The following is an 18,593-nucleotide window of genomic DNA, read 5'->3' on the forward strand; positions in this document are numbered from 1 at the left end:
AAAATACATCTTTGCTCAAGTTCAATGTCAAAGACTCCAATGATAGATCAAAATTCAGAAATGACAACTGTAGGCTCAAGGCTCAAGCCTCAAAATAGTCAATACAAAACAAGATCCATCATCCATCATCCATAATCCATAATCCATATGTATAGACTATAGTAAATACAAAACATGATCAAAAAATATCCATGTGGCTGGCAGGCTGGCAGCAGCTGCTGGCATGACAAAATCCTAGAGCTAAGTGCTCCAAAAATCACTCATCAAGATTATCCATGGAGGAGTCATCCTCCGACTCATGAGAGTCAGGCTCAGATGAAGAAATGGTAGGATCGTGGTCCTCTGCCTCTGCTGAAGTGGAAGCGATGGATCCCCCCCTCTGCCTCTGAGAATGGGTGGTGCAGCGGGTGTTGTGGCTCGGCACTGTCAGCTCCTCATAAAGCAAGGTGTACATATCACGCTCATTCCGTGGGATCTCTGGGATGAACCTCTCCCTCATGATGTCGATCTTATCCACATTCACCTGCGAGAAGGCTCCGGATGTCGGGCATTCCTCTCAAGGAGCTAGAGGTTGCAATGACAAAACACCAACCGCTCTAGCTGAGCGGTACTCAGCCTATTCCTCTTCTTTGTATGGAAGAGGGCCCAAGTGCTCCAATTCCTCTCACATGGACCCGAACTGCAATCCTGTGAGAGCACTCGAATGGCGATGCGTTTCTGTTATTGAAATGCACATACAATTAGAAATTAGAACTAAGTAGAAACAAGAAAGATGCACATTGTACAGTGTACTATGTAAACTGTAGTTAAGGGTAGTGAATTACCAGCATGGGAGCACAATTTCCATACTTCTCTCACCATGAGACAGGCTGTAGCTGAGTCTCTCGAAGCTTTGCAGTCTCTCGACCAAAGCTCCCTGTCTGGTTGCGAAAGGCCAAGAGATCATCCTCTATACATTTCAGCATGTGCACATTACCAGATGTCAAGTTCCTCATGTATGTCATGAAGCCTTCTTCTAGCTCCTCGTTCTCGTATTGCTCCTCATCTCGCCACAAAGGATGCAATACATGTGCTACTGCATGAATCGGCATGTGAAACCAATCCCATCGCCGATTCCACACAGCCTTGATTTCATCAACCCTTTAGAGATCAAACCATAAGATAAAAAAGGACAAAAAACAAGAGTCGAGAGTCGAGACCAATGTAAAGACTCAAGAGTAAAATAAAGATAAGAAGTAAAGCAAGGGTAGCCATGACTGAGGAGACTTACTGCTCTGCTCTCAAGTAGTCTTGCTTGTTGAGAGCCTCCCCAATCTTGTCCATGTACTCGTATAAAAGGCCTAGAGTACTGCCCTCCATGTCTGTAATGCGTAACACTGTGTAGATGGGGTTGAGAGTTTTGATCAACCCCTCAACCTCTACCCACCACTCCTCTCTCATGACATCACGCACAAAAGCTCTTGCCTTGGGGCTCTCTCTCTCATCCCACTCTAGCCATTCATTTGAGTAGACAGTGCGTACCAACTCTCTGCGGACTCGCAGGAGTCTCTCAAGCACAATGAACATGTATGCAAATCTGGTGGCTGCAGGCTGCAATAGCTCAAGAGTGTTGTAGGCCCGATACATGCTCAAGACTTTTGGCCTCTTCTTCACAAACTTCACCATGCTTCGTGCGGTGCAAAAGATGGCTTCAACCCATTGTATTTGACCTATGTCAATCAATAAGTCGAGGCTATGTGATGCACAAGGGGTCCACACAATGGCTGGAAATTCATCCTCTAGCATAGAGCCCATAGACTTACAATTACTTCCATTATCTGTCACCACCTGCACAACATTCTCAGGCCCAACTTGCACTATAGCCTCCCTTATATGTGTCCAAATAAATGCACCTGTAACTGTGAGACCTGGGAGGGAGGCATCAATGGCTTTCAAAAACATAGTGCCTTTGCAGCATGACACCAAAACATTGTATACATTTCTCCTGCGTACATCTGACCACCCATCACACAATATAGTGCAGCCATACTTTTTCCATGTTTCCTTCAAGGGCTCTAGCTGCACTTCTATGCATGATTTTTCCCGCTTTAGCTCGTGTCCGTAGAGCCTCAGATGTAGGGCCATCCCACTCGCATCCAATGCGGCTGATGGCCCTCATGGTCTTCCTCCATTGATTTGTCTTGGCCACATGAAAGGGAATGGCACACCGTATGAACATCCGGGTGAGCTCCCTAGTTGCCTCTGAAATTGCTTGCTTTTGAAATCCTGCTTGGATGCTAGCCCTTTGTACAGTATTTATTGGAGGGGTGTCTTGTGAATGTGATACATCACCTGGCAAAGGAGTCCTTGCATGCACACCCGACACTGAGGTAGAGGAGAAATCTGATCCTGTGTCTCTGCCTCTGGCCCTCTTTGCTGCTGCTGCTTGACTTGAACCAGCTTCATGCTCTTGACCACCCATTGCTGTAGATACTTCCTCTTCGGGAATGGCCAAACGCTTTCGCCTCCACATTTCAAGGCTTTTCCGAACATCTAGAGGAACAGAGGGGCATGCCCCTACATCTTTGTTTGGAACATGAGCAAGATGGTCCTTCACACGGGTGACACTCCCCGTTTTGACCAACCCACAATATTAACATCTCCATTTCCTGGAGCCACCAGATCCTGCATAAGCCCCCCACTTGCTCCACATGCTGCCAAAAAGGATCCGGAGTCCGAGCCATGTTACTTAACTTACTTGTGCGGTTCGAGGTCGGAAGACTCGGAGAGATTCGAGAAGTGGAGGCTGTTTTTCTGGTCCTGCAGGCTGCGAGCAAGCTGTGACTCCTTCTTGCTTGGTAGAGCTTAGATGGCAAAGGTGGAGGCCCCAAGTAGAGAGGTAGAGGGCGTGGTAGAGGGCTGATGTGGAGGTAGAGGAGTAGAGGGCAAGGTAGATGGGTAGAGCAGCTCCAAACAGGCGGCGGAAAGAAGGCGCAAAAATGCCGGCGAAAGAGAGCACGCGGGTTTCTAAACCTTGGAAAAAATAAAACTTGGAAACGCCGTTTCCGTTTCTGGAAACGTTTCCGAAACGTTTCGGTGGTCCAGAAACGCCGTTTCTGGACTATGAAGAAACGCCGTTTCTGGAAACTATGACTCAATGTATAGGGAAGTGCCAAGCCCTATGAAATGTGATCAATCCACAAAGGGAAGTAATTCCAAAGATTTGTGAAAAGCTTTGAACTTCTCACGAGACAAAGCCTTTGTGAATAGATCGACGACGTTGTCCTGTGTTGGCACATAAGCCAAGCTGATCTCTCTTACAGAGAGTCTCTCCGTGACATAATGATAATGCACCTCAATGTGCTTTGTGCGAGCATGAAAGAGTGGATTTCTCGCAACTGCCAACGCACTCTGACTGTTAGTGTAGATAGTGGTGGTAGAGACTGTTGTCCAACACCCAAATCAGCTGCAAGGCATCTGAGCAAAACACATTCAACCGTAGCTGTGAAAGCTGCCCTGTACTCAACCTCACAACTACAAGTGGCCATGGTAGGCTGCTTCTTGCTTAACCATGAAAGGCATGAGTTGCCAAGCATGAAGCAAAAACCACTTGTGGACATGCGTGTGTCATAGCAACCAACCCAGTCAAAATCTGAAAAAGCATGCAAATCTGGCGGCAATGATGTCCCCTTAGGATAAAACAATCCAAGGTACTTAGTGCCACTCAAGTAGCGAAAGATCCGCTTAACTGCCTGCCAATGCTTAATGCCTGGGCTATGCATAAATCTACTCATCTGTGAGACTGCAAACTAAATATCCGGCCTTGTAATACATACATAAATAAGAAATCCAACACCCTGCTAATAGAGGATAACATCAAAGTAGTCTCCGGCATCATGAACACTAAGATGTAAACCTATCTCCATAGGTGTAGCAATAGGTTTACAGTCCTCAAGGCCGAATCTATGTAGCAATGTCTCAATGTACTTTGTCTAACACAAAGCAATATCTCCATCACATTGCTTAAACTAAATGCCCAAAATAATGATGCAAGAGGCCCAAATCTGACATCTCAAAAGCTGAATTTAATTCAACCTTGAAATCAGTAATATGCATCTCATTAGGTCCATTAAGCAGTATGTCATCCACATATAGGACAATGATCAGAAGTACATCACCCTCACATTTAACATACAAGGTGCTTTTAGTTGGACTGTTACAGAAACCATGCACAGTCAAGTATGCATGTAGTTTCTCATACCAAGCACGAGGCGCTTTCTTTAAGCCATACAATGCTTTCCGCAACCTGTGCACCTTGTTTTCTTGCCCTTTCTAAACAAAACCATGAGGCTGCGATACATACACTTCCTCATGCAAGTCACCATTCAAAAATGCGGTTTTAATATCCAACTGATATACATTCCATCCATGATGTGCTGCCAATGCACAAAATGCTACGAATCGTTGTCATACGGTAAGTGGGGGCAAAAGTTTCATCAAAGTCAATGCCCTTTTCCTGAGCATAACCTTTTGCAACTAATCTAGCCTTGTAGCGATCAATGCTACCATCCAACTTACATTCTAGCTTGTATACCCACTTTGTACCAATTGCCCTTTTTCCAGGAGGCAAATCACATAGGTACCATGTGCCATTCTTGACAATAGCATCATATTCAACTTGCAAAGCAACCATCCAATTTTCTGAATTTTGTGCCTCATTAAATGAAATAGGCTCTTCTTCATCACACATACTCAAAACAACCAATGCATAACAATTCGGTGCATATGATTCATGCTAAGAACCATAACGAGTGCAACTAGATAAAGGTGGATCCAATTTATTGTCACGCAAAGTCTGTACAAGCCATTTAGGCATTGTTCTACACTCCTCAATTTCCGTTCTCTCCTCATGAAGTGCATCATGGATATCAGCATCAGTACTGGACTGATCTGTGGATTCATTAGAAACCTGCATAGGCTGCACATGTGCCTCATTTGGTTCTACATTTGACTATCCACCAGAAAATAGAGGCAACAAAGTATCATACATGTCTTGTGAGCGTATATTTGTCTCCTTGGTACATGAAAGCAAAGGCTGCATAGCATCTTCCACAAATACTACATCTCGACTGACCAAGATACGTTTGGTTTGTGGATTATATAACCTATAACCCTTACTTTCAGAGTTGTAACCAACAAAAATATATTTTACAACCTTATCATCCAATTTCCTACGATGTTGCGGCGACACAAGAGCGTAAGCCAGGCAACCAAAAACAGGCAAGTGAGCAACGGATGGCTTTCTGCCATGCCAAGCCTCATATGGAGTGAGAGACTGCAATGCTTTGGTGGGACACCTATTCAGCACATAGGTAACACACACGACAGTCTCAAGTCAAAATGCATGTGATAAAGCTTGACTTTTGACCATACATCGTGCCATCTCCATAAGAGACCTATTTTTCCTCTCAACTACACCATTTTTTTGAGGGATTTAAGGCACTATACATTGGTGTTTTATCTCACGTTCAACCAGAAATGCATTAAATTCTTTAGACATATACTCCCCCCCTCGATCAAAACGGAGGGTGCCCACTTTACATCCAGATACATTCTCAGCCATAACAATAAATTGCTTGAAGCACAAAAACACTTTGGACTTAGCCTTTAACGGATATACCCATGCATGCCTGGAGTAATCATCAATAAAAGTCACGAAGTATAGATAATTTCCAAAGGATGACGTCTGCATATGATCATATACTTCACTATGCACAAATTGCAATTTGTGAGTAGCTCTCACTAAACCATCTTTGGGAAAAGAAGAACGCTATATTTTACCAAGAATATAGCCTTCACATACATGTTTTGTGGGTGCCTGTAGTTGAGGCAACGAAGAAACCATATCAAATTTCTGCAACAATCGCAGTAAACTAGCAAAATTCAGATGACCAAAACGTGCATGCCAAAGTACAAATCTTGTGTATCTGCAGGGGGTGTGTGGGTATGACATCCATTACATAAATTGTAACCGTAGGATGGTTATTTTTTTAAAACAATTAAAAAAATTATTTTATGGAATTTTTGGGTCTTATGCCTTGGGGCTGATATGCATCATACACCTGGAATAAGGGTCAAATGTGAATTATTTTAACTTTGATATTTTCTGCAGGAAGCTTTTGTTTTTTGGCGTCTGCCATCGTTTTCACATATACCTAATATGCTATGTAGTGTGCCTAGGTTGATGGTTTTGTTTCTGGCACATGGCTGAGGAAATTTTCAAGCTTGTGGCATATGATTTTATGCTACTGCTACGGTACAATCCTATGTAATGGTTGCTTAGGTTTGGGTTGTGTAGTGTCATCATGTACCTTATGGGAGTGGTGCTGTAGACTGTGGCTCACGATGACTTAACTGTGGACATTGTTTGCTGTAGTGAGACCTCATGACATAGTCATGCTTCTACATAGCTCTCAGTACATGGATGTATCATTATTAGATGTCAGTGTATGCAATGTGCTCCATTAGGCTAATAGGTTTTGAACCTACGACTGGTTTTATTGGTTATTACTGCTGATATGGCTCTGTTGGAAGTACAATTATTTCTAAATGATTTGTGTCAAAAGTTGACACCATATGCTTATGAATTTGATGGATGTTTGGCTTTAGGCCCATCTTTTGATTATTCTGTTGCAGCTTTTTTCACTATGTTTGATAATTATTGTAGAGCTTGGTTTTTGGGCTATTAGGCTGCTACGTGATTTATTATATACATTTTCCTATGCTAAAATTGTGATGAGGTTTTGCTTTAGTAGAGCTTTTGATATGGACTTTTTGTGCCTAGTGCTTTCTGATAGATAATCATGTTGATGTAGGTTGAGGGCTTGTGGCTGAATTTTTGGTTGCTCAACACTTGGATATCAATAGAGATATCTATATGGTATATTTGTCCAAGATTTTATTTACTCTGGAATTTTCTTATTTGGTTTGGGCCCATCTCACGTATGTTCTATCCCTATCTTTGACAAAGAGGTGTATATATAAAGCTCTCGCTTGTTGCTGCTGCTTTTCCCCCGCCTGCTTGCCCTTCGTGCCACCCATCTTCCCTTGCAGCCCTGCCGTCCCCCCCTCTGCTTCTCTTGCCCACCCCCCCCCCCTTTTCGCGTTTTGTCCCAGCCCCCTCCCCTCCCCCATCGCACTGCTCTTTTCCCCCCGCCGCTTCCTCCCTCGCGGCACTTCCTTCCCCTGCCCTCTGCCATGTTTCTACCCCCTTCGTCCCTACTGAGTCATTTTCCGTTTTCCCCCAGTTTCTTTGGTTTTTGTTCTTCTCTTTGTGTGTGAGTGTTTTCTTTCTCTCTATAGTTTTTAGCTTTCTCTCCTTCTTTTTTGCTCCTGCCTTTTAGAGTTTTGTTGAGTTTTGTGAAGTGTGGCCTTCTTGCGTGGGTTGGTGTCTGCGGCGGGTGCGCCCACTCCTGGGTATTTTGGGTCCTTAGATGTGGGTGTGTGTGTTTGTTGTCAATTTGTGGGTGTGTTGGTCTGTGTGCGTGTCTTGGTCTATGTGTTTGTGTCTAGGTCTTTGTGTTTGTGTCTAGGTATCTATGTTTTTCCTCCTGCTCCTTGTGTCGTTGAGTCTCCCTCAAGTATGCTCCCCCCCTCTTCCTTGCTGTCCCTCCCCCTTCTTTTCTATAGCCTCCGCTCTGCTCATAGTAGCAGTAGACATGAATGGATTCGACAGCTGCCCCACAGAGGGACACTCCAACAATCCCCTTGATTGCCCTTGGTGATGACTCCATTCGACTTTCTCTATCGGATGCAGAGAAAGCGAGCCTCGCCACTGAGGTTGATCGAGTACAGGCCACTACAGTGGTCTACAAGGTAGTTGGCATCTGTTCAAGTAGTGGGGAGATTAGTGACCTCCTCTAGGCCAGCATGACAAGATAGCAAACATACAGACATTGGGCAGAGGCTTCTATCAGATTGAGTTCGAGGCTCCTCAGATGGTACCTCGGGCGCTCTAGCAGAGTCCCTTATCTATTTGGGCTGCGTGCGCGTACTTTTGTCCTTGGTAGCATGGCTTTGATCCTATGATAGAGGTGGTAGAGGAGGCCGTATTTCCAATGTCGGTGTTACGACCCTGTGTTTTTCTCTGGACAGTATGCAGGTGTGCACGGGGACATGGTGGACAGTGTGAATGGCATCAGGTTGGAGTGAAAAAGGAAGCCCATGTGTGTACAACCCCAAGTGTGAAGGGGGCCAAGTGATGAAAGTCTTCTCTCATAACCCATGGGGACAAAAGGGTTTTAGAGGGGACAAAGGTTTAAAAGCCTTTAAAAATAAAAGAATCCCTTTTAGGGGATAATTATGGCTATATGCTTTTCTTAGAGGGAGTCGAGCTGCAGTTTTCCAGTTGCATGTGCTTTTTGGGAGAAAATAGGGCTGGTCGCCTGAAGATACATGGGCTGGCTTTTTCGTTGGAAAGCAGGCTGCTTGGCTGGGCGCACAGAACTGCACGCTGAACTCTCTCTCATGCTCGTGTGAAGGGCGGGGCAGGAGATACAGAGGCTACAGGTGACTGGCTGGTTCTCTTCTTGGATACACAGTTAGGCTGCAGCATCTGTGAGCAGGTACAGCTGCAGGAGGAGGCGGACTGGTCAGCAGGGACTTTCCCTTGCAGGCGGCCGCAGGACAGCAGGCGCACAGAGCTGGGTGTGCTCTCTCTCTTTCCCTTGCCAACAGGTGCGCTGGACTGCAGGCTTTTCCCATGCTTCTCTCTCTGTTTTTCTCTTTCTCGTGGAAGACAGTGGACAGCAGGAGGAGCAAGTGGAAGGCAGTGGACTGTTACTGTGTAGAGACAGCCGGCTACTGTTTATTTTCTCCTCTCTTTGTCTCTCTTTTCACTGGCTTGTGACTGTCTCGGAGTTGTTTCTCTGGCCCTTTGTGAGAGGAAGGGTTTGGCAGTTTGGAGGGTGGAAACAAGGCAAGGTTTTTGGACTGTTTTGAAACTGTTTATGGGCTGTTTTTGTTTGGCTGCGAATTCAGCTATGTGCTTGGGTTTTTGGCTGCAAGTACAAGGTCATTTGGTTATGTTTCTTGGCATGGGAGAGATGCAAGCTCGCATGGCTGCGTGCTCATGGAGCAGATTGTTTTCTTCCGCTAGAAAGGAACAGTGGGACCTACAGTTATGGGCATCTCTATGTTGCCAGATGTTTCATGAGGGAACAGGTAACTAGATGTATGGAAACAGGACAGAAGTTTCTAAGGGAAAGAGACCTAAGGGTTTCATGTGGAAACAGGTCGTAGGTTTCTCGAGGAAACATGTTTTTGGGTTTCTCCAGGAGATAGGTCACATGCAGGCAGAGGGTACAGGAATGGACACATGTTTGGTACAACCTTGCTACTGATTGGACAGGGGACAGGGGATCCATGATAGAGATGGATAGTATCCTTGGAAAGTAGAGAGGGTTGGTACAACTGTGTCAACTGTATGGTATGTTGTGCTGTGATAGGAGTTCTCTTTTGAGAGACAGTTGGGAGTTTGTGTTGTGATGCAGAAGCACTGGATGTGTCAGGGTGTGATGCTGTTCATAGTGTGAGAGGCTATGGATGGTTGTGGCAGCCTTGATCAGGGGAGAAAGCTTCTGTATGCAAACTCAATGTGAGAGAGTCTTTCGATGTGAACAATGGCTGGATTTGTTTGTGGATGCCAAGTGGACAAGAAGCCAGATGCAGGTTCCTTTGCAGGCTTCACGAGTTCTACTGTGTCGGCTGAGTTCCCAGCCTTATATTGTAATCAAAGCTCTAATAATCAATTAAAGAAATACCGCAAGGGGCGCCACTGCGATTTGGGGCCAATCGGTGTCCGTGTACTGTTTGCAGGAGCACTCTAGCTCCCCCTATTTGTTTTCCTTTTCTAGGTCTTCAAAGGCGTTGAAGTGTTTTATGTGCAAGTGTTTGTTTCACCGCCCATCAAGGCCGGTTTTCAGTCAGTGTGTCTCCTTGGTCTACGGAGGGAGTAACTGCATCTTTTACCACAGATTGGTGGGACTCTCGGGACCATTCTCAAGACCTCACAGAATGTAGCCTTGATAGCCACAAAGGCGGCACGTCTTCCTTCGGTGCGAGTCCACTTGTCTGATCCTTCCTCTTTACAGAAGGAGATCCTTCTCCCCACTGTCCTGGGGGGATGGGTTTGACAGCGATTGGGGTATTTGGGGCTCCCAAACTAGTATTTTATTTGTTGCAAGATTGGCCACCTTGTGCGCGCTTGTCCCCGATGATAGACTTCTTAGGCTCGTCAACCACGGGCCGATCAACATTCTCAGGCTGACTAGGGACACTGACCTACCCAGCAGTAGCCGCCAGGGGTAGTCCCCAGACTCAAGCTTGTACTGTTGATATGATACGGTAGTGATGTGTGTGAACACACTTAGGACCGTCGGGGCACTTTTTCCCTCGTGCATTGTATATATGTCCACTCTTATTTCTAGGGCATCTTATCTTTGTACTTGCACACTAAGTAATACTACTTCTTGTTGTGTGCTCTTGAGCTTCTTCTTTTTAAGCTTTGTGTGCATTCCTGCAACCCTAATTCCAACAATTGGTATCAGAGCAGGCTTCTTCACCTTTGGTTGCCTCTACACCGCCTCGGAGCAGGTCTATCTTCATCATCTTGAGGAGTCCTCTTTGGTGAAGCTAGATCTAGGTACTGTGTGATGTTTACATAGTAAACATCACACAGTAAACACAGTAAACATGTTTACTGCATTGTAAACATCACACAGTAAACATAGTAAACAATGTTTACCACGTAAATATAGTAAACAATTTTTTTGTAGTTTTCGGGCCGTTTCGAGCGCGTTTTGGGGTCGTTTGCACGCTACAAGGTTTCTGTAGAGCTTTTCAGAGCTCTCGATTTTCTCTATTCTTCACCGAAATCATTAGATTTCTTAGAGTTTTGCTATTTTGGGACTGTGTGTGTCCCTACAAGTTACATCAGTGCTTTTTGTCTTCTTGGCAGGTCATTGCTTTATTCATTACAGGCTTTCGTCGAAAATGTCTGATAATGAGGTATTTCGCATGTTGTCTTCTAATGACAAACTTGATGGCACTAATTATCCATTATGGGCATATATGATGCGTCATGTATTGGGCTTTTGGAATATTGTGCAAGGTTTTGATGCACATCCAGTATCTGCGGTTGATTCTGGTACAGTTGAGGATGTTGTAGGTCCTAGCACATCCAGTGCTCGAGTAGTCTTACCCACTACTGAATAGATTTGTTGGGATGGTAGAGATGCACAGGCCCATGCCTTGATTGCATTATCTATTAAATGCACCATGGTCCCACACATTCGTTCAGCAAAGACAACGAAGCAGACTTGGGGCATTCTTGCTCATTTGTATGCAGGGCGCAATGAGGCACATGTTGTGTATCTTCGAAAACAGTTAGAGTCTAAGCATATGGAGGAAGGAGACTCTATGGAAAATTTCCTTATGAGATTAAAGATCTCAATGAGCAATTAATTTCTGCAGATGAGATCATTGCTGACAGTTCACTTGTGCAGACAATTCTTGATGGCTCGCCAGATTCTTATCAGAGTTCTGCTTCTACTTTCAGACTTGTGATGAAGGGAAATTCGGATGCTATCAAATTTGATGATCTTGTTGCTATACTCTTACAGGAAGATCAATCTAGGCAAAACAAGTCTAAACAACGTGTTGCAGATCAAGCCCTTTGTGGCTACTCAAAGAGGCAATCCAAATTTCTCTACGAGTAATAGGCCAAAAGCTGCATTTTCCAAGAGTAATGCTAAGTCTGAGAAGGTTGCTAAAAAGTCCAAGGAGAAGCTGCGATGTAACTAATGTAAGGCAAATGATCATCTCATTAAGGATTGTCCTAAGTTGAACCAGAAGGAGGTCGATATGGCTATTCCAGATAATTGACCAAACCAATCACATAGCCCTCTTCTCCAATGTGTATAGCAACCAATTGCTAAAGCAAAATTGAAATATATCAAGCAACCAATGAGAATTTGATCTCCACCTGTCAAAGACTATGGAAAAAAGCTTTGTTTCTGCAGTCCAGTCAGCGCCGGGCCCTGCATTTGAGGGATTTGGGAAGGTTTGAAATGACAATTGATGAGGTATACAACTCCCCAACACACTTAGGCATGTGTGCAATCAGTCAATGGTTGGATTTTTGCCAAAAACGCATGCTTGTAATACCTTCCTAGATGTTATGTCAGTATTCAAAGGCCATTGAAGGCTGGTTCCTCAGGCGGTTCATGTTATGTGGATTGTACCCAAAAGGCTGGCTCTACTTCTGCCGATGCATGTTTACAGAAATTTATATATTTATTGTTTCTTAGAGGGGTCATCATGGCAATGTATTCCATAATTGCCTATCTATTGCTGCAATTGTTTACTAGTCTTGAAGCCCTGTTTTGTTGAAGATCTGTCGCACTTTCTCAGGGAGGGATGCCCCTATTCCACCCAGGCACTTTATATCGTCGCTTGGTTTGCAGGAGGCAGTTTAATAGTTGCAGGAGCAATCTGTTGAAGGCTAAAAAAATGACTTGCAGTCCACATCATTGCGAGGATCTTCATCAACATGAGCTAGCTTCCATTTTTTTCTTTGAGTTGGGTTCTCTGCCAAAGATGTTCCCCAAAATGATTGTAATGCCTTGAGCAAGGGGGGTTTGGTTTGTTTGGTTAGCCTTTTACTTTTGACAGACTGTCGTTTTGAGTAGAAGTGCCTTTGTAAGAAACCCCTCTCTTTGTTTTGTGAGGGTGATTTCATTTGAGCACTCATACTCTTTGATCTTTTTGATTCTGACTTTGAGTAGGGAAACTCTCTTATTTTGAGTATTCACTGTTTGTCAAGAATCTCCCATTTTGATAGTATAGTCATTTTATGTAAATGTCACGTGCATCCCGCACTTGGATGCCACGTAGACATTCTGTACAGAAGGTGCAGGACCTGGGATGGTGAACTGGTCCCATGTGAGCCCAGTCCGGGACGAGTCAGCCAGGGATCCATCTCAGTCGTCCGAGGTCAGGTGTGCATTGTCCTGCACATGAGTCCAAGGTCAGGTGTGCAATGTCCTGCACAAGAAGCAGTGCCAGTCCGCGCTGTGAGTCTCCCTCTGGAATGATGTCAGATGTGCTGAGTATCTGGTTTGCAACTGGATGCCAGGCCTCTGTAGGCATGTAGGTTGCATGTAGAGATGGGGCCAGCCCATAGGGCTACCCCAGTGTAGGTATTTGCATATGCATACTTTGATGGGCATGGGGGAGGTGTAGAACCACCCCCAAGGGGCCAGGAGGGCCCAAGACCTTGCCCACCAGCCAAGGCAAGGGCTGGAGGGGCAGTCGGCCAGCTCCAGACCCTCTGGACAGGCAGCCGACAGGGGGTATAAGCCCTGGACAGAAGGCGGCCAGGTGTGGGGGGCAGTCCCACACCTCTGCGTTGAATGCCCAGCAGCCAGGAGGCTGTCCCAGGGTCATGCGCAGGCTGGACAGGCTCCAAACCAGTGTGAAAACACTTTAATAGAGTGTGAAAGCATTTTATTGCTTGGAATTCAGTCGTGGGACTTCATAAAGCCAGCCGACTGCATGTTAGGAGGGGTATAAAAGCCCAAGTCATATTTCTTTAGAAGCATCTCACAATTCACCAAGAGCCTCAAGCATTCAAGGGCCAGGACAGCCAAGGGTTTGCTAAAGCTAAGGGGTGAAGGACTGAAGGTCAAGGGCAGGTTTTCCAGCCAAGAAAAGGTCAAGTGCTTTGTATTTGTTTCAGATTTACATCATTCTAATAAAGCAAATACACCATCCGTGGTGGGGGCCCTACAGAGGGTAATTGGGACCCAATACTGTGTCCTTCTCCATCTCTCCCTTCTATCTCTATTTTCTGCACATAGTCTTTCAGTTTGTGCGTTAATTCCGTCGCGAAAAGAGTGCTGTTTTCTGAGTTTTGAAGTACCGATCCTTCTCCGAAGCTTCCGCATATTACAGTGGTATCAGAGCCTACTTCAAGGACGAAGATTCAGCAAAGAAAACCAGAAAATTTTTCGCTCGTGTGGTTGGTTTTTAGACGCCGGTGGACTACCCTTTTCGGAGTGACTCCTGTCCCTCGAAGGACGGTTGGTTTTTAGCCTCCGGAAGCCTCCGGAAGTCTCCCACACAGATAGTGGATGGTCAGATTGCGTTCCGGAAAGGAACTGCATTTTCCCGCTATGGCGAACTTCGGCGACGAGAGAGAACCAGAACCATGGGACCAGAGTGCACCAGGCAGCCCAGCTAGGGCACCCGGCTTGAGTGTACAAGACATGTTCCAGCAGATGATGCGAGCAATCGCAGACCAGACAACCAAGTTGGACGAGCAGAAGGCGCGGATTTTGGCTCTGGAGGAGCGTTCTCGCTCTCCAGCGTCGCGTTTTCCATCTCCTCCTCCCTCTCCTTCCGTACCCCAGATACCAGATCCTCGTCACAGGGACCCTCTCGAGGGGTCACAGCCGCAGTCAAGCTCCTTGCTTGAGAGGCAGATACGGGCATTGGAGATTCGACAACGAGAAGACGAAGCCATGCGACGAGTGGAACACGAGCATTACCTCCGAGCTTTGGACGCCAGATTGACACCGGCGGCGCCCTCGAATCATTTTCCCGAGAAAATGAACTTCAGTAAGTATAATGGTAAACTCGATCCCACTACTCTGTATTCATGGTTACATCAATTTGAAGCTTACTTTGCCGCAGTTAGGAAATCAGATATTGACAAAGTGATCTTAGCCAGTTGGTATTTGGAAGGTGAGGCCATTCCTTGGTGGACTCAGTGGGCTCATGCCCACACCAGATCAGGTATGGCAGCTTATGGGTGGGACGAGTTCGTCCGTGACCTTAAGCAGCGGTTTTTACCGCCCCACTACCTTGAGCGACTCGAAGACGAGTTCAGGGGTGCGCGTCAGAATGCGCAACCAGTCCTTCAGTTTGCCAATAGAATTTCGACCTTGTGTCTACAATTAGGCTTATCTGATTTGGACAAGAAAGGGCAGTTCTTGTATGGCCTGGACACGCAAATCCAATGGGAGGTGCGCATGTTTAGACCAGCCACCTTTGAGGACGCACTCTCGCTTGCGCAGAGTGCAGAAATGAAACACAATGGTGGCAAGCCCAAGACTTCCCAGCCGGCTTCTCCCAAGGCTAACACCTCGGGGGGCAAAAGCCAGAACCAGACGGGGTCTTCCCCAGGACAGAGCCCGGGAGCCTCTGGCTCCAAGAACTCGAACAATGCGTCTAAGCTTACTCCAGACCAGAAAGCGGAGGCAGGCAAGACAGGTGGCAAGTTGAGTGCTGAGGAGCTTGCTCAGTACAGGAAGGAGGGTAGATGTTACTTTTGTCACACAAAAGGACATACTTCTCGGGATTGCCCGAAGAAGCCTCCAAAGCCCGCCGCCGCCTCCACAGCTTCCGTGGTGAGCACAGCTCCCACACAGACCCCAGTGGCTACCCCTAGTTCTTCAACCCCCGGTGCTTCAGTTGGAGCAATTATTAGCCGGGAGCTCGAAGATAAGCAGAAGGGCGCCCATGACCAGGAGTATGAGCGCAACGAATTGCTCAAGTCCTTTGGCTACATAGGTGGCCAGAGAGTCGTTGTCTTGTTTGACAGCGGCAGCACGGAGGATGTGATCACGGAAGAGGCCGCTAGGCGTGCCCGCTTCGAGCTCACTCCGGTGGACAAACAAGTTGAGGGTTTTAGCACAGGTATGACTACGAGCGTCAAGTATGAAGCTCTAGGTGCTAAGTTAGTGATTCAGGGCATAGAGTTTGTGCGTGACTTTATGGTTGCCCCTCTTGTAGGAGCAGACATAATTTTGGGGATCCAGTGGTTTCACAAGTTTCTCCCTGATGTCAAGTGGGACAAGCACACGTTCCAGATTGATCGGAATGTGTCAAACACCCCTGTGACCATTAAGTGTGAGCCAGGTATTCCAAACTTTCCGCTCATAAGCCACTTGCAGGCTAAGCGAGCAGTCAGGAAAGGCGCACAATGTGCGATGATTTACGTCCAGACAGCCCAGACGGTGGCCAGTGCTTCCGAGAAGTACTCGGTTCTCCATGAAAAGTTCCAGAAGATTTTTCTTCGGGACAGTCTCCCTCCCCAGCTTCCCCCGTCCAGACCGGAGGATCACAAGATTGACCTCCTCCCAGGCTCGGAACCCCCGAGCAAGTTTCCGTATCGCCTTTCGAAGGCAATGGAATCGGAGTTGGACCGCCAACTCCAAGAATTGTTGCAAGCTGGCTTCATCCGCCCCAGCGTGTCGCCGTTTGCAGCACCGATCTTATTTGTCAAGAAGAAAGATGGGTCTTCTCGGTTGTGTGTCGATTATCGTGCACTCAACAAGCTGACTATCAAGAGCAGATTCCCGATGCCTCGAATTGACTACATTCTCGAGAGGCTGAATGGAGCTAAGGTGTTCTCTAAATTGGATTTAAAGAGTGGGTACCACCAGGTTCGGATTGTTGAGGGGGACATCCCCAAGACAGCTTTCCGTACAGAACAGGCCCACTATGAATTTGTGGTTATGCCATTTGGATTGACGAACGCCCCAGCTACATTTAACCGCATGATGATGCGTATTTTTCGGGAGTTGATTGGAGTGTGTGTGTTCATATTTCTGGACGACATACTCATATTTTCAGCTACAGTTGAGCAGCATGACATTGATGTGGAGAAAGTCCTTAAGTTGCTGGAAAGCAACGAGCTCTATATCAATGAAAAGAAGTCAGAATTTTATCTGTTCCAGGTACATTACTTGGGATATATAATCAGTGCCGAAGGCATTCGACTTGATCCGGCTAAAGTGGCCGAGATTGTTAACTGGGAAGTACCTCAGACTGCTTATGACATTAGATCATTTGTGGGTATATGCCAGGCATATTCCACCCACATTGACAAGTTTTCTGATCTCTCGGCAGACCTCACCGATCTGCTAAAGGGCGTGAAAACAAGGAGGCAAAAGATTCGAATGACTCCACGAGCGTTGGAGGCATTCCAGAACCTCAAGGTGGCTTTGTCTGAAGCGCCTTGTCTAGCCCTTGCCTCGTGGGACGAACCATTTCAGGTGATCACCGATGCGAGTAACATCGCAATTGGAGGTGTATTGCAACAGAATGGTCATCCCGTAGCTTACATGTCTCGTAAGTTACTGCCCGCCGAAAAGAATTACTCAGTCTACGATCGTGAACTCCTAGCAGTCATTCAGGCCTTGAAACATTGGAAACATTTCCTGTATGGCCGTGACTTCGAGGTTCGCACTGACCATCAGGCATTGCGCTGGATTCAGACAATGCCAAGTGCACAGTGGAGTGATCGACAGCACCGCTGGAGTCAGATATTCCAGCAGTTTGGTGGCATGATTGAGTACCTTCCAGGAAAGGCCAATCCAGTGGCCGATGCTTTGAGCAGGAAGGGACAAGTAGCTGCGATTCAGACCACTAGACTTGACCTTGTTGGTACAGGACTAGAAGACATGAAGCACACGTACGCGGATTCCGAGGAATTCGGTACACAGTGGGAACAGGCATTGGATGCCACAGGACCATGCCATTTTCTGATACGCGATGGTTGGCTTTACTACAAAGGCCGACTGTGTGTCATGAAAACATTCCGGGCAGCTCTTCTCCATGATGCCCATGACGCCATTACAGGTGGTCATAGGGGCATGAATTCGACTTTGGAGAAATTAGAACGGCAATACTATTGGCCAAAGATGAGGCGTGATGTGTTTACCTATGTACACCGCTGTGACATTTGTCAAAAGGTGAAAGCTCCTCGTGGAAAGAAGATAGGGTTGTTGCAACCTTTGCCAATTCCTGAGGGTCCTTTCCAAGACATTTCGATGGACTTTGTCACAAATCTGCCTCCCAGTCCGAGTAAGCGTAATACACAGTGTTTGACTATTGTTGACAGGTTCAGCAAATTTGTGATGCTTATTCCTTGCAGGGCCAATGTGACCGCCGAGGATGTTGCCCAGCTTTTCATTCGGCATTGGTACCCGATTGGTGGGATTCCTAGAACCATAGTGTCAGACCGAGATGCCAAGTTTACCAGTCATTTTTGGAGGGCATTGTTTGATAATTTTGGTACTAAGTTGAATTTTTCCAGTGCATTCCACCCACAGACAGATGGCCAGACAGAGATATACAACCAGTTGGCCTTCGATGTGCTGAAGTGTTATGTCCACGATCAGCAAGGTAAGTGGGAATCGTTTTTGCCTTTAGTTCAAGCTGTTCTGAATGACTCTTTTTCTTCAGCTATTGGCAGGACTCCATATGAGGCAGCGTTTGGAAGGCCTTTCCAATCGTTGTTAACCAGGACGTCGTCTTCAGTACCGGAGGCGAACAGAGTGACGGAGTCTTACCAGGAGATCCTAGAGTCCGTTAAAGACAGATTGGCTAAAGCGCAAGAGGCCTACACTCGACAGGCCAATAAAGACCGAAGGGACATGAAGTTTTCGGAAGGAGATTGGGTATATCTTCGGATTATGAAGCAAAGATTAAAGCAGGTGGGCAAGCGATGCCCAAAGTTGTCTTTCAGGAGCTTCGGACCATTCCCC

The 18,593-nt window shown here is 46.4% G+C and overlaps 1 protein-coding gene and 1 pseudogene across 1 annotated transcript; both read right to left on the reverse strand.

The window, feature by feature from the left end:
• Window positions 1–854: 854 nt before the first annotated feature.
• On the reverse strand, window positions 855–1,941 carry LOC147609689 (uncharacterized). Its single transcript, XM_086786873.1, has 2 exons — window positions 1,271–1,941; window positions 855–1,140 (listed from the first exon to the last, which is right to left on the reverse strand). The coding sequence occupies exons 1-2, from the start codon at window positions 1,939–1,941 to the stop codon at window positions 855–857; spliced, it is 957 nt and encodes a 318-aa protein (XP_086642999.1).
• Window positions 1,942–3,171: 1,230 nt separating this feature from the next.
• LOC147609690 (secreted RxLR effector protein 161 pseudogene) lies at window positions 3,172–3,905 on the reverse strand (annotated as a pseudogene).
• Between the last annotated feature and the right edge of the window lie 14,688 nt (window positions 3,906–18,593).

The sequence above is a fragment of the Cibotium barometz genome, chromosome 50, assembly GCF_041138505.1.
Source record: "Cibotium barometz isolate CiBa-2024 chromosome 50, ASM4113850v1, whole genome shotgun sequence".
In the NCBI taxonomy this organism is placed as follows: Eukaryota; Viridiplantae; Streptophyta; class Polypodiopsida; order Cyatheales; family Cibotiaceae; genus Cibotium; species Cibotium barometz.